This window comes from Plectropomus leopardus, chromosome 19, assembly GCF_026936395.1.
Source record: "Plectropomus leopardus strain MGB_pleo_1.0 chromosome 19, ASM2693639v1, whole genome shotgun sequence".
Lineage (NCBI taxonomy): Eukaryota > Metazoa > Chordata > Actinopteri > Perciformes > Serranidae > Plectropomus > Plectropomus leopardus.
In genome coordinates, this window is record NC_142194.1 from 13,650,211 (window position 1) to 13,663,205 (window position 12,995).

The 12,995-nt window shown below is 37.9% G+C and overlaps 1 protein-coding gene across 4 annotated transcripts in view; it reads right to left on the minus strand.

Annotated features, from left to right (window-relative positions):
- Positions 1–95: 95 nt before the first annotated feature.
- The window catches only part of LOC121958499 (disintegrin and metalloproteinase domain-containing protein 11), a 36,661-nt gene continuing 23,761 nt past the window's right edge, over positions 96–12,995 (minus strand). The window contains exons 17-27 of one of the 4 annotated variants that reach the window (XM_042507453.2): positions 12,389–12,481; positions 11,321–11,401; positions 11,157–11,207; positions 11,007–11,070; positions 10,798–10,903; positions 10,558–10,677; positions 9,668–9,836; positions 9,439–9,553; positions 8,373–8,463; positions 4,947–4,964; positions 96–3,441 (exon numbers count right to left, since the gene is read on the minus strand). In XM_042507453.2, the coding sequence (XP_042363387.2) occupies positions 3,426–3,441; positions 4,947–4,964; positions 8,373–8,463; positions 9,439–9,553; positions 9,668–9,836; positions 10,558–10,677; positions 10,798–10,903; positions 11,007–11,070; positions 11,157–11,207; positions 11,321–11,401; positions 12,389–12,481 (924 nt within the window). In that variant the 3' untranslated portion in view covers positions 96–3,425. Of the gene's footprint in view, positions 3,442–4,465; positions 4,965–8,372; positions 8,464–9,438; positions 9,554–9,667; positions 9,837–10,557; positions 10,678–10,797; positions 10,904–11,006; positions 11,071–11,156; positions 11,208–11,320; positions 11,402–12,388; positions 12,482–12,995 lie in introns of those variants that run through there. The other 3 variants (XM_088070083.1, XM_042507452.2, XM_088070082.1) reach the window with 3 other exon arrangements.

The following is a 12,995-nucleotide window of genomic DNA, read 5'->3' on the forward strand; positions in this document are numbered from 1 at the left end:
GTGGATGGAGGTGCCCGGTTTTGGAGACACTTCAAAACTGGCACTGTGAAAAGCAGATGTCGTCATGTTACACTGGAACACACAGTCACTGTTTTTCAGATAGGTTTTATTTTAATTTATTTAATTCAATTAATTCATTTTAATATACAGTATTATGAGTATTTACATTATAAGCTAATACTGGTTATCTTCCTAAGAGACTAAACAATGTGTGAATGATGCCAAAATCCTTTGATGAGTCCAACTACAATGTGTGATCACAAATGATGGCGGTAAACACAGTGTGACCTGAGCTTTCAGCCGAGTCTGTCCTTGAGTATTAGATTTCAAACATTGTGTTTACAGAATAAAGAGTTCAAGTATGATTAAAGGAATACACATTGACATTTTACATTCTGAGAAAATCTGCATTTTTAACCTTGCCTGCTCTTAAAGCCAAAATAAAATTAACATCTTGTCTTCAAAAACCAATTTTTTATGACTAACTGAGCTCATTTAGTCAATTAGGAATGTCATTTTAATTTTCTTCTTATTTCAGAGGCAGAGAAAATGTCAACATGTCCCTTTAAAGCTACTGTAGGTTGACTGGCAGTGTGACTTGGATCATCTCTTCTGGCATCTGTGCTAATGTGCAGATCTTTATTGTTATTTAGTAAAACAAAGCTTCTCAAGCGGTCTTTGAATATAATAATAACATCTCATAAACCTGATTTAACTCTCCATTGTCCAGAGAAGAGAAATGGAAAGTGATGCACAAAAAAGCTGCAGGATTGGACTCTTTTAGGACTCCTGTTTTTCACCTTCAACACGCTCTGGTAATTATTTTTTAAATGCACATATTTATTGCTTATCATATGGGCCTGTTCAGTCAGAATTTAATAATCTGACACCATTAAGAGATGAAGCATATTTGAAATTGCCATTTCTACTTGACTGAGCACATAGAAGCCAAATTATACACAATCTACAGATGTTGAACTGAGGGTCAACCGATGTTAAATCTCAGCTTTGATGTCTCTAATCATTCTAGGTCATAGTTTTGTGTTTGAAAATCTCTCAGAGGCATGAATAAAACATACAGCATTCATACGTCTTTTATGTGGCTCAAATGATCTGCAGCCTGTTGCACCGGCCGTGTGTAAGTTCAAACCTAGCCATGCTCACACCTGGCCTCACTCCCAACTCTTCAAACATCGATGCTTGATCAATGTCCCTTGATGTAAGATAACAATGCACCTAGAACCCTTTATTGGCAGTATGGGACACACTGGCAGCCACATTTACAAAAAAAATGGCTCTTCTCGCAGCTGTCAGTGTAAGTCTATAAAGAGTGAGAAAGCGAGAAACTAAGGGGAGCAGAGACTCTTTTTCTTATCACATGTAAAACTAAAAGTCAATCAAGTTATTTTAATAACTTGTGTCACACACTACAGTAGTGATGTACATCACATTACATTGCATTAGTAACAAATGTAATGTTAACGCATTGCATTAACATTACATTTGCATTGCATTTTTTAGAAGAAAACCTAAAACAGTTTGTTTGTTTTTTAAACCAAAATTCTAACTTTAAAAAAAAAATCCTCAGTCATGGGAAACTGTATATTTCCAGTGGAATTGGAAATTAATCTTGAAAATACACACTGTATGTAAGAAGCATAAACTGACACGTGGCAACTTCCAGGGCAAAAAAAAAGGCTTAAGGTTATGCATAATTAATGGTGGGGATGCTGAATGAAAAGACTGTCGCTCGACCACCCCTTCATCAAAATATGGTCACTTCTGGCTCCAAAAGACCAAGATAGTGACGGCCAAACTCAAGGCTTGAAAACGACCGTCTACCAAACAATGAGGGGAAACGTCACATTAACTACGTCCCTTATATTTACTGTCTATGAGTTTAACGTGTAGGGCCACTGACCAAGAGTTGGGAGTAAGGGTGTGTACCCAAACTATACCGTTAAGTATCACTAGTTGTGATTTATACATTACTAAACTAAAAGCGGTTGCTCCACGGAGATGAGTTACAACAGAAGTCTTAGTAACAACTAAATAGTTCCACATTCCCCAAAGGGTAGGTATAAATGAGAAATTGTCATAAAGTTATCCTCATTTATGGTAAAACAGCAGTTTTTCTGCCACACAGCATGCTTTTTTCATGCCATTATGCAGCACAGGAATCCAGTTGATTTCTAATTTATTGATATGATGTTTCAGTATTTTATCTGGCTTACGTGCTACAGTACTAAAAGACTCATGCCAGCCTGAAAGCCAATGCTCACTATAACCATCGCAATTAAACTCTATCTTTGATTGTTGATTGGCCACTTGCCTAAGTTACGTCCAAGCTATAGGTTATGTCAGAGTGGTCGTGGTGCAATTAAGTTTAGTAGCTAATTATGTTAGTTAATGACTAACTTCAGAGAGAATTCACACAGAGCCAGTGCAACCCAGCGCAGGCATCAAACAATTTTAGAGACCCAGAAGAGCTCAGACTTCTTTAAACTGCAAAGATTCAAATCCTCTTTCGCTATTTAAATCTCCAAAATGAGCAGTATTACGCTGAGAGGCAGGAAGAGTCTTCTCTCTCCACACTTGTGCTTCCATTCAGAGCGGCAGTGAGTCACTGCTGTCTCAAGGAGTCGACCCTATGATACACTATGTACATCAGCACCCATGTTCAGCATACTTGTATGCATATTGGTTGTATACGGATTACATATCATACAGCGGGATAAAACACTCGGTATGTTGTACCGAAAAGTACTTGGACGTCCTTTGTGCAGCGACACAGCAAGCTTCCTTGCAGGTCTAAACTATACATTCATACATTGATGCATATTATGTAGAAGCATTGATTTAGGATGAACTACTGTTTGATAATGAAAGGCAGCATAAGGGGGGAACGTATGGCTATTACTGTGGAATGTAAACGCCTAGCGCACAAAAACAACCCTCATCTACACAGTTAAACATCAACATTCACTATTTGGTGATATTTATACACTTCTATTGCAGTTAAAGTCACACCACTGAGAAGAGGTGGATGTGTTCTCCATGAGGTTAAATATGTATTAAAATAAAATGCTTCCCAAAAAAGTTCAGACAAGGAGAAGCACATGGCCTTCTTCCATGAAATCACTTAAAGGGGTAAAGCATGATAACCGTCAATATGGCAGAGGACCAGCTGTAACCAGCGGAAGGGAAAGGAAAACACACTTCAGCTGAGAGCTGTGTGTGGACAAAAATGAAGCAACCAAAAAAAAAAAGACTTTCCAGGAGGAGAATACAGTCGGAGCAGGGTTAATGACATCACAGAAGGAAACAAAAGTCTGAGGGTTCATAAATGGAAGACATCTTTGTTTTGTCTCCTCAGAGTGGACTAGACACAGTGTAAGGAAGACAGGACAGCAAAGAGATACGGCTCAGACTCCTGATGATCTGGAAAGAGAAGAGGAAAGAAGAGGTGGAAGTAGATGAGGTGATAAGGACGGGAAGATAAAGAGGAGGGGGAGAGTAAAAAAAATCACTGAGGAATATGATAGTAATCTGATAATAATCTGATAAGAGAGAGGGCAGCTAAAATTAATTAAAACATAGAGAAAGGCTGATTAAGGCTGCAGCGAATCATTGTTTTTATGATAGATTAATTTTCAAGTTTTTATTTTTTTATTTTAAAGGTCCAGTGTATAAGATTATGGGCCATATATTGACTTCTGTCTATTCCTAACTATGTTTTCATTTGTTTATAATCACCTGAAAAATAATAACTGTGGTCAGAATGAGCGGTTTATATCAACATATGAAGCGAGTCCTTCTCTACATAGACCATGTTGTTTCTATAGTAGCCCAGAATGGACACATTAAACACAAGCTTTAAATAGGGCCACTTGCACAAACATAAATGGCCCTATCTCGAACCAGCGTTTGGTTTGTCTTTTCTGGGCTACTGTAGAAACATGGCAACACGAAAGCAACGCTGTGATATCAGTGGACGAGGACCAGCTCCATGTGTAGACATAAACTGCTCATTCACAGATAAGGAAAACAGAACAATTCTTATTTTCATGCACATAAGAAAACATTTATCACATTATATTCCATTTCTAAGAGAAGTGATGTCGTCCCAAGTTTCAAAGGGTTAATGTATCTGCTACAAAATAACATGCAAATGTAACATATCCTTGGTTTGCAGAAATGTTTAACAGCAACATTTTTCTGGTGATTGGGTTGAACATTTCCTTGAGCACAAGGTCACATCTGACTTACTGTCCAAAACCACAAAGTTGCTTCATTTGCAATGAGTAAATTTCAGAACATTCCTGCACTTAAAATAACAATTAATCAATTATAAAAACAGTTGCACCTACTCTTTTAATGTTGATTGGCTTATCAATCAATCGATTAATCATTGCAGCTTTAATGCAGATAGATTGTAAAATAATAAAAAAAAATAACCAAAATGTAAATGAGGAATTCATCTTTTATTATTTAAAGCCTTACGAAATGAACATTACAAAGTCGAGACTGCAGTTATATTCTAGAAATGGCAGCCAAGGGGACATGCGGTCCAAATAATAATACAAACCAGGATTATAGATTATTGATATTGATGTGTCCTAATACCAGAATTATGATTGATTTATGTTTTTTTTGTATATTAAAAGACCATTTATGGAAGGGTTTTGCAAACTAGAATAGGCTTTATAAATGCTGTATATGTGGCTTTAGTTCATGCTATATACTTGTTCTTATACAAATAAACATAAAAAATGTGTGTGAAAGGTGAAAGGCTGGTGACAGATTTATTCGTGTGGGCTTAAAAATATTTTTAAGGTGCTAAGTGGATAAAGAAGCAGAGGATTCTTATAAAACATTAGGCATTATGTTGAATGGAGATTCAAGATCATGTTTTTTAGGATCAGCACTGAAAGGCGGGATCATACCTTCCTCGTCGGATGTTTCTGAATCCACAGTGAAGCAGGAAGAAGATGAAGGGAACATAAAAAAAGACAGAAAACAAGTGAAGTAGAACGACAGGTGAGACTATTGATTGCGGTTTCACTTGTGCAAGAAGCAGAGTGAAAGAAAAAAAAAACATGCAATAAACCCAAAGCAAAGCCTTAAAAAGGCATTTGAAACTTCTTTTGTCTTGTTATCTAGAGAGTCTACCAGATAGGAATTGCAGTATCTACCCGGCCAGATTTGATGCTATCGTCAAACAGCCATGAGATTAAAGGCAAAACATTTCAGTCGCAAACAAGCATTTCAGTTTCTTTGCATCCTGCAGGCATGCCACAGCAAAGCTAACATGAGGCTGCACAGCGAGTGAGTAAAACAAACAGCAGAAACAAGATCCAGCCGTGCAGAGAGGAACATGAAAAGATCTATTTATCCTTTTATTTAGGATAATCAGAAACTTCATCACTACTCCATCGATTTAGCACTGCACTGTCAAACATAAGCGGGGCAGATTAAAAATACAGATAGATTGTCTTTTTTATATCACGCATTCTTCCTCCTTGTCAAAATCTGATGCCTCTACAATCCAACTCGACCACCGACAGCTTGGTTGAAAATTTGTATGTATTAAGCTAGTAGCGGTTAAAGTAGCTTCGAGCTGCTAGCCTCAAGCAGAAATGAAGAGCGGGCTACAGAAGTTTGGTTAGACCACTTCTTTCTAACTTCAATCCAACAGATTGTTTATTTTAAAATTTATAGTTTTTGATCCACAAAAGTTGCTGACTCAAGACAGCTGTGGAAAATCAGTTCCCCTTTAAAAGATACAGTGTGGCATGAGAGTTTACAGCAGTTTCACCTGTATGTTTTTGATTTAAGGGAAGGTCTGCTATAATCATTATAATTGTTATTTGAGATTTTAACCCTTTGAAACCTGTGCAAATTGTCTGGATTTCTTTCAAAAACATGGAAAAATAAAATAAGCAACTTAAAAATAAATGAACAAAATTTGCCAAAAAAGTAAAAAGCAAAAATTCCTAAAAATTAGGGGGGAAAAAACAAAATAAAAAAAGTTAAAGAACAAACAAAACCAACAAAAATAAACAAAGAAGGAAATTACCTGGAAAAAAAGTGGTTAAAAATAATAATACTTCTTTAAAACAATTTAAAATATATAATTATGACCTTTATTTTGTGGACATTTCCCTTTGCTTTTTTATGAACAATTTTCCAAATCTACTAATTTCTTGCAATTTGCAGAACAGTTCTTGTCAAGTAGCTAATTGCAGTTTCCCCCCATATTTTCAGAAGACAGCAAACCAATTTGCTCAGATTTTAAAGCTTTAAATACTAAATGCCTGAATGCAGCATAAAAAAAGTGATGTCCATATGGGTTTCAAAGGGTTAATATCATTCTGTAAATTCCCAGTAGTGCTCCCTATGGATACTAATCTGAATTTTTAGACTTTCTTATAACTACTTAAGTTTTAATGTCAAAATGCCCTCTAAAAACTTTTCCTCCCATGACCTGATGAAGGTTTCTGCATGATGACGTTGCTACATAAAATAAAAAAAAACAAAAACCCTAGAGTCTTTAAGAATTGTGTATTATCAGTCTTCCATGGTAGCTATATTCCTCTAACCCCCTAACTGCACTACAAGCAATGTACTGGTGTGGACACCATGTTAATTCGGACGAGAAAGTCAAACAATAACACAAACAAACTAATCGAGGCAGTGGCATTTCCCATAATCTACGAAGTAAAAGTGCTGTTTTTGTCAAAGGAGTCTGGTGGCTTTCTGTTCCCTGATGAAAAGGGCTGTCTGACAGCAATATCGAGTAGTGAAAATATTACACTGACTATTAATAAGTAATTTATACAGCCTCCCTTCAAAAAAATACATTAATGTCTTTTAGTTATTACAATAATCAACGCTCCAACGCTCTGACCTACAACACTGCTTTATGCTAACAGCTGATTGGGTGTACCCATTTGAAAAACAAAAAAGAGTGCAGATGGACCCGCCCTTTAATCAGTTGGAATCATTGAGTATAAAATATGTTCAGAATTAGTGAGCAAAACTAGTCAAATATTTCCAGAGTGAAAAGGGACTTATTTCTTAAATCCAAAGATATTAAATTCACAATGATTTTGAAGTGAAAACCAGCAAATCATCACATTTGAGGAGCTGGGACTGGTTTGGTTGAAAAATTACTTGAATATGGCTGCAGCTAAAAACAATTTTCATCTCTGATTAATCTACAGATTATTTTTTTGGTTAATTAATAGGTCCATAAAATGTGGGCAAATTCCCAGACCCCACAGTGAGACCGTCTCATGTTCAGTTTTGCAGATTTCCCGAGGTAATGTGATAATTTACCATGAGAAAACTGAACCATGATTTTTTTGTTTGTCTAAGCTTTAGCTCATTCTTTTGTTGCCTACACCAAAATACAAAGTTTCATACCAGCTTTCTAAGTTTATTTTGAAAAAGACTGTACTGTATAGTGAACAGAAGCTGTACATTTCCTGTGAAAACTGAACTTTATTTTAAAAAGAGGTGACACAATGAGCGTAAATGACGCAGTTCCTGAACATCCAAAACTAATGGAGGAAGGGTATCTGGCACGTCACATTTCGATGAACTTACCAAGCAATCATGTATTATTATTACCATATAATTTTTAACTTGTTTGATCACACCTATTTTCAGCCTTTAAGATCACTGTCATGGCTCAGGGAGGATTCCTAACTATATTTTTTTACCTGTGTTGGACCTTGACTGAAGTACAGTCTGATGCATTGATCAATAATAGCTTAAATCAGCTGCTACAGTTGTCAAGACGGCATCTCTGCATGTTGGCATGGCTTCTGATTTCTGGAAGCAACCTTTTGTGTTTTCATGATAAGGTGTCGATTGTCTTGTTTTCTTGAGATAACTAAATAATTAATTCTTGATCTTGAGATAACGGAACTGAAAACTTTTTTGCAAGCACGACTGTTCTCATCTCCTGTAGATTTTGCATTACTTCGGTATTTAGCTCATTACAAATGATACAAATTTAGCTTCAACAGTCCGATAAAGAAAGTCCTACAGTTTTTAGCAAATCAAATAAATACCATGCATACTGCCAAGTGGCCAGTCATCTCATGCTATTACGAGAATTTCAAAGATCTTTCAAAGAGATGAGGGTTTGTAAGTATTCTCATTCATGCTCCTATCTTCAAAAAACCATCGCACGTCGACCAGCATTAATAATAGCATTAATAATAAACCCACATGGTCTCTGGTTGTGAGTATGGATCAGACAACAAGCAGAGGAGCATTCAGCAGCGAGCCGCAGGCATGTGTGTTAGCTGACAGAGGAACACAGCAGGCACACACAGATGGAGACATGCCAGAGCTCTTACTTAAATCCCCAGCCAGTTCCCCCCAGGACTATCGCTGCCACCAGTATGGCACCAGCGACCGAACCTATTATGATATTGGTACCACTGGGACCTGTGGGAGTGAAGGAGTCAACCAGTGAGGGGGGAAATGAGCAGTCAAAGTCAAGGTGCTGAGTTAGAAATAACTCCAAAAGTTAGAAATAAATACCCTTCAGTCCCCTGATGTCGTGCACCATTTATTTAAAATAATCAGTGCATCATGAACAGGCTTATAGGCAGTGATGACTGCAGTGGCCCACAGCTGAGAGGGCGAGAAGTTCTCACTGACTTGTTGAATGAATGTGATTCACCTGATCTGAGCTTTTATTTTGAAGTCAGCTTTCACTCTCATAGCGGCTAGTTAGACTGTCTTTTTCAGAGAGGAGGCTGGCTTGGCTGCAGTAAAAACTCTTAAATTTTAGCTCATTTTCCAGCATCACTGATGGATAGCAGACTCCAGTAACGCAAGTCACAAACCGCGACCAGAGCAAGCGCATCTCTCCAAATGCTGCACGTGTACTTAAAGTGATGGAGATGTTTTCTTAATTTGCTTGTGTTTTCTCTATCTGAATGTGTTCTCTTAAGCTGCAGCACGTTTGTCCCTGTCAGCCACCGTATACTATAGCAAGTGGAAGCTCGGAGTAAATACATGTGTATTGGTGTGCATACATTTATATCTTGTGCAAAGCTTTTCAGTACACACTTTATAGCCAAATATAAACTGTCAACTAACGAAAAGATACAGAAGATAAAAGATGTATAAGAAAAAGCGACAGTGTTACCAAACTCAGCCTACAAAATGACAAATATTGTGCTTATTTTGAAAATCTTGCAAATTCTTGTTTCTTTATATTAAAGTTTTTCAAGCTGCATTTTATATTTTGTGTACGTTTTGTGTCTCACTATATTCCAAAGCTACTTTTTGAGGTAATTAGGAGACAAATCACTTTTTTTCTCTTATTTTACAGAGTTGAGGAGCCGCTGTAACACTGCTGTAGCTGTGTGATGAAAGGACTATATGTGGAGGCAAACTGCTCAGTGTGGTTACCTCTGTATTTCTCTGGGCCCTCTGGCGGGGTGGGGATGGGGATGGGGTCAAACACGCTACAGTCTTTTCCTGTGTAGTCTGGGTCACAGATACACTTCACCTCGTTGCTGCAAGTCTGCAAAAAAAAGAAACTTTCTTTCATTATCTTATCTTGTTTACTCCCCCAAAACTTTTGATTCCACCAGTCAAACTCTGATGTGGTGGGATAAGACAGCAGCGACAGACTCACCCCGTGGTGTGAGCAGATGCGTGAGGTCGAGGAGCCCGGACAGGTGCTGAGGTTGAAGGTAGTGACGGGGAGGCAGCGACGCTCCAAACACATCATGTTTGGCCCACACGGTGTCCCGTCTTCAACGTAGCCCATATCCAAGCCATCATCCAGCACTGCATGGCCGCCTCTGCAAGTCAGATGATCACATAAATACCATCACTCATTTTGTTTTAGACTGATAATACCTTTTGATCATCAGCAAAGGTATCAGGATAAATTTTTCTTCCTACTAGATCAGTGCTTTTTCTAAGCCCTGTATGGTAACTGGAAATTTTTTGCTCCCATCATCACTTTGGTGATTCTTTTTAACCATATTTGTTCACTTCCGTCTGCGCAGTGATTGGGTTGGTGGGTGTAGTTCGTTAGAAAGACAATTGTTCCTACATCAAACTGCTCACAACAAGGTCTAAGAATTATCTTGAGTAACCCGGTCATAGTTTCTGGAATGAGATGTTCCTATTGAATTTTTTTAAATGTATTTTTTAGCACATTGAGCACCGCAAGCCATATAGTTCCATTATATTTGAAAGAGGGCAGACATCTCCATAGCCAATATCTCAAACACTCTGCAACTCACATCAAAACAATCTAGTCTGATAGATAGCACTGCAGGTAAGAGGAAAATATATATTTTTGATTTTGTGACGACATGTCCCTTGAAGTGTGTATTTTCAGTGTTTACTGTCTGTAACTCTGTGTGATTGACAAAACAAAAATGCATGATCCATAAGTTTTATTTCCATTCCACATGTAGTAAATCCAGAAACAATTAAGCAGCCTATTGTATTTCTTTAGATCATCAAATTGTTGTTCACACCAACCAAGCTACAGGAGTAATACTGCCTCACCTGCAGTCCAGGTATCTGTTCTGATGGTGGATGGTCAGACTGGTGACCCTCCCCTGCAGCTCACCAAACCTCGGCCTATCTGTCAGATTGGTGCAAAGTAGCAAACCACACAGAACGTCTCTGATTGAGAAGAGGAGAAAACAGAAAAACAATTACATAATGACCTCCCCCAAAAAACACATTTCTAAACTAACTATGCAATTTTATAAACTACAAAAAAAAGCCTTGCTGTTCACTCACTGCTTATTGCACTGCACCCATCCCTGACCACTGGAGTCTGGGCCGCAGTTTCCTTTCTCTGTGCCCTCAGAGTTCAGCTTTTCATAGCAGAACCTGTCGGCTGAGTCTAACAAGAAAGAACAGAGTCTTTAACATAACACACTACATCACAACCATCAGTGGTCCATGTGACATGGAAAAATAAAGCTTAATATCCAATCCAAACCTACTATAGCCCCACAGCGTCCTGCATTGGCCATCTCTTGTCTTACAGCGACCTCCATAACAGCGACCCTGAGGATGAAGAGGACAGACAGAAATATGTTGAATTGAATGATAAAAATTGAGTTAAATTGATCCATTAAATAGCATGACCTTACCTGTCCAGCGTCACACATGTAACCATCCAGTTTGTGGACATTATGAGGACACTGAAAGAAAGAGAGAGCATCATGTGTCTGTTTGCTATCACGGTGGGTTTCAGATGTCTTAGATTTTTAAGGACAAACAACACAATGTTCAGATGTGTTGATGCCTATTTTACCTGGCTGGAGTCTCCCATGCAGGTCTCCGGGATGTCACAGTTGTTAACAGCGTCACGGCACGTCACCCCTCTCAGCTCATACTGTCACAAACAACCATTGAAAAAAAGAAAAAGAAAGACAACCGTGGATAAAACAAGAGAGAGTAATAATAAAAAAAACTTTATACAGAGTGCTTTACAGACACAAAATATTGCATCTGGGTAAAACCTTAAAATCAGTCTTGAGATTAAGTGGCAGACAATGCAAAGAGGCTAAAATGGGGGTTATCTGATCTCTTTTGTTTGATCCATTTAACAGTCTGACAGCCGGCATTTGTATAGCTTGAAGGTGGGAGCGTGTTTTACTGTTTGGGCAGGTAAATAGTAAATTACAAAAGTTAATTCTTGAGAAAAAAACAAAGAAAGAAGCAAACAAAAACATATAAATAACTTTCTCCAAGTCAGAAAATGACAGATAATATATGTTTTTTGAAACCATGTGAAGTTGATAAAAACAGGACTGAGCCACCTTATTAACATAATGTTTGAAAGTTATATTGGAATCAAAGATAACTTCTCGATTTCTAGCATTAGGCTTTACAGAAGGCCAGAGATTGAAAATGTGTCACTTACAACTGAAGCGTCTGATTTTTGTTTTGTTTGACTGAGTGTTCAGATTTTTCATTATTGAGTTATTAAGCACTTAGACATCCAGCACTCAATATCCTTTAGAGAGGATTTTAAAGATGCCAGTCTGCTGAGGGGGACAGGGTTTTAGAGTTGGGTGTCATTGACATAACAGTAGAAAGAGTATTTATGATTAAGTATTAATCTGCCTGGACAAAGCATGTAAATACATGTTCGAAGAGGATCTAGGACAGAGCCCTGAGGTACTCCGTAGTTAAGTTACAAAGAGTGATTGTAAAGTGCCTGAGAAAGTGTTTAAAAGACTGCAGATAAATCAATAAAGTGCAGTGTCTGTAACTCCTACAATGTTTTATTGATGGCAAAGTACAGTACTATGAATCTGGGCCTTAAGAAACACAGCAGAAAACTATCCCGTTAAAGTGATGTATTTAAGCAGCTCACCTTGCAGTCCCTGCAGCACAGCCCATTGCTGCACATGGCATTGTGGGTAAGGGTGCATTTCTTACAGCAGTTGGCTCCACTCCGTGCACACTCCTATGGGTGAGAGAGGGTTGATACTTCAACTGTAGATCACAAGTGCCAGGGTGTTTTGGACTGACTACACTTATAAACTAACTACCATCTGAAATACTGTAAAGACTTGCTGGCTAAACATACGCCCCAGCAGAGTTCACAGTTCAGCTGTTTGTAAAATGAGAAGCGTTTCCTATGAAATATGTGTTTTTATATAGAAACTATGAATTCTTCTCTGTGGTACAGGGAAGGATAATGATCCTATGTGTAGGTTCTCTGACAGATGGAAAAGATGTGACCAGTCATTACTGTAATGCTGTTTTCACATGGAATCAGGCAGACGACAGACGGCAGATGAACAACACCTTCTGGACGGCACCGGAAAAACAAACAAACAGTCCGACGGAATGTAAGGACGGTAAAACCAAACATGCAGGATGACATGTCTCGATGGTGATGTCTGATTATTTACAAAGAATAGAAAAAAATATACTAAATAAAATCAATCTGTCTTGCATAATTTATTTAATTATTG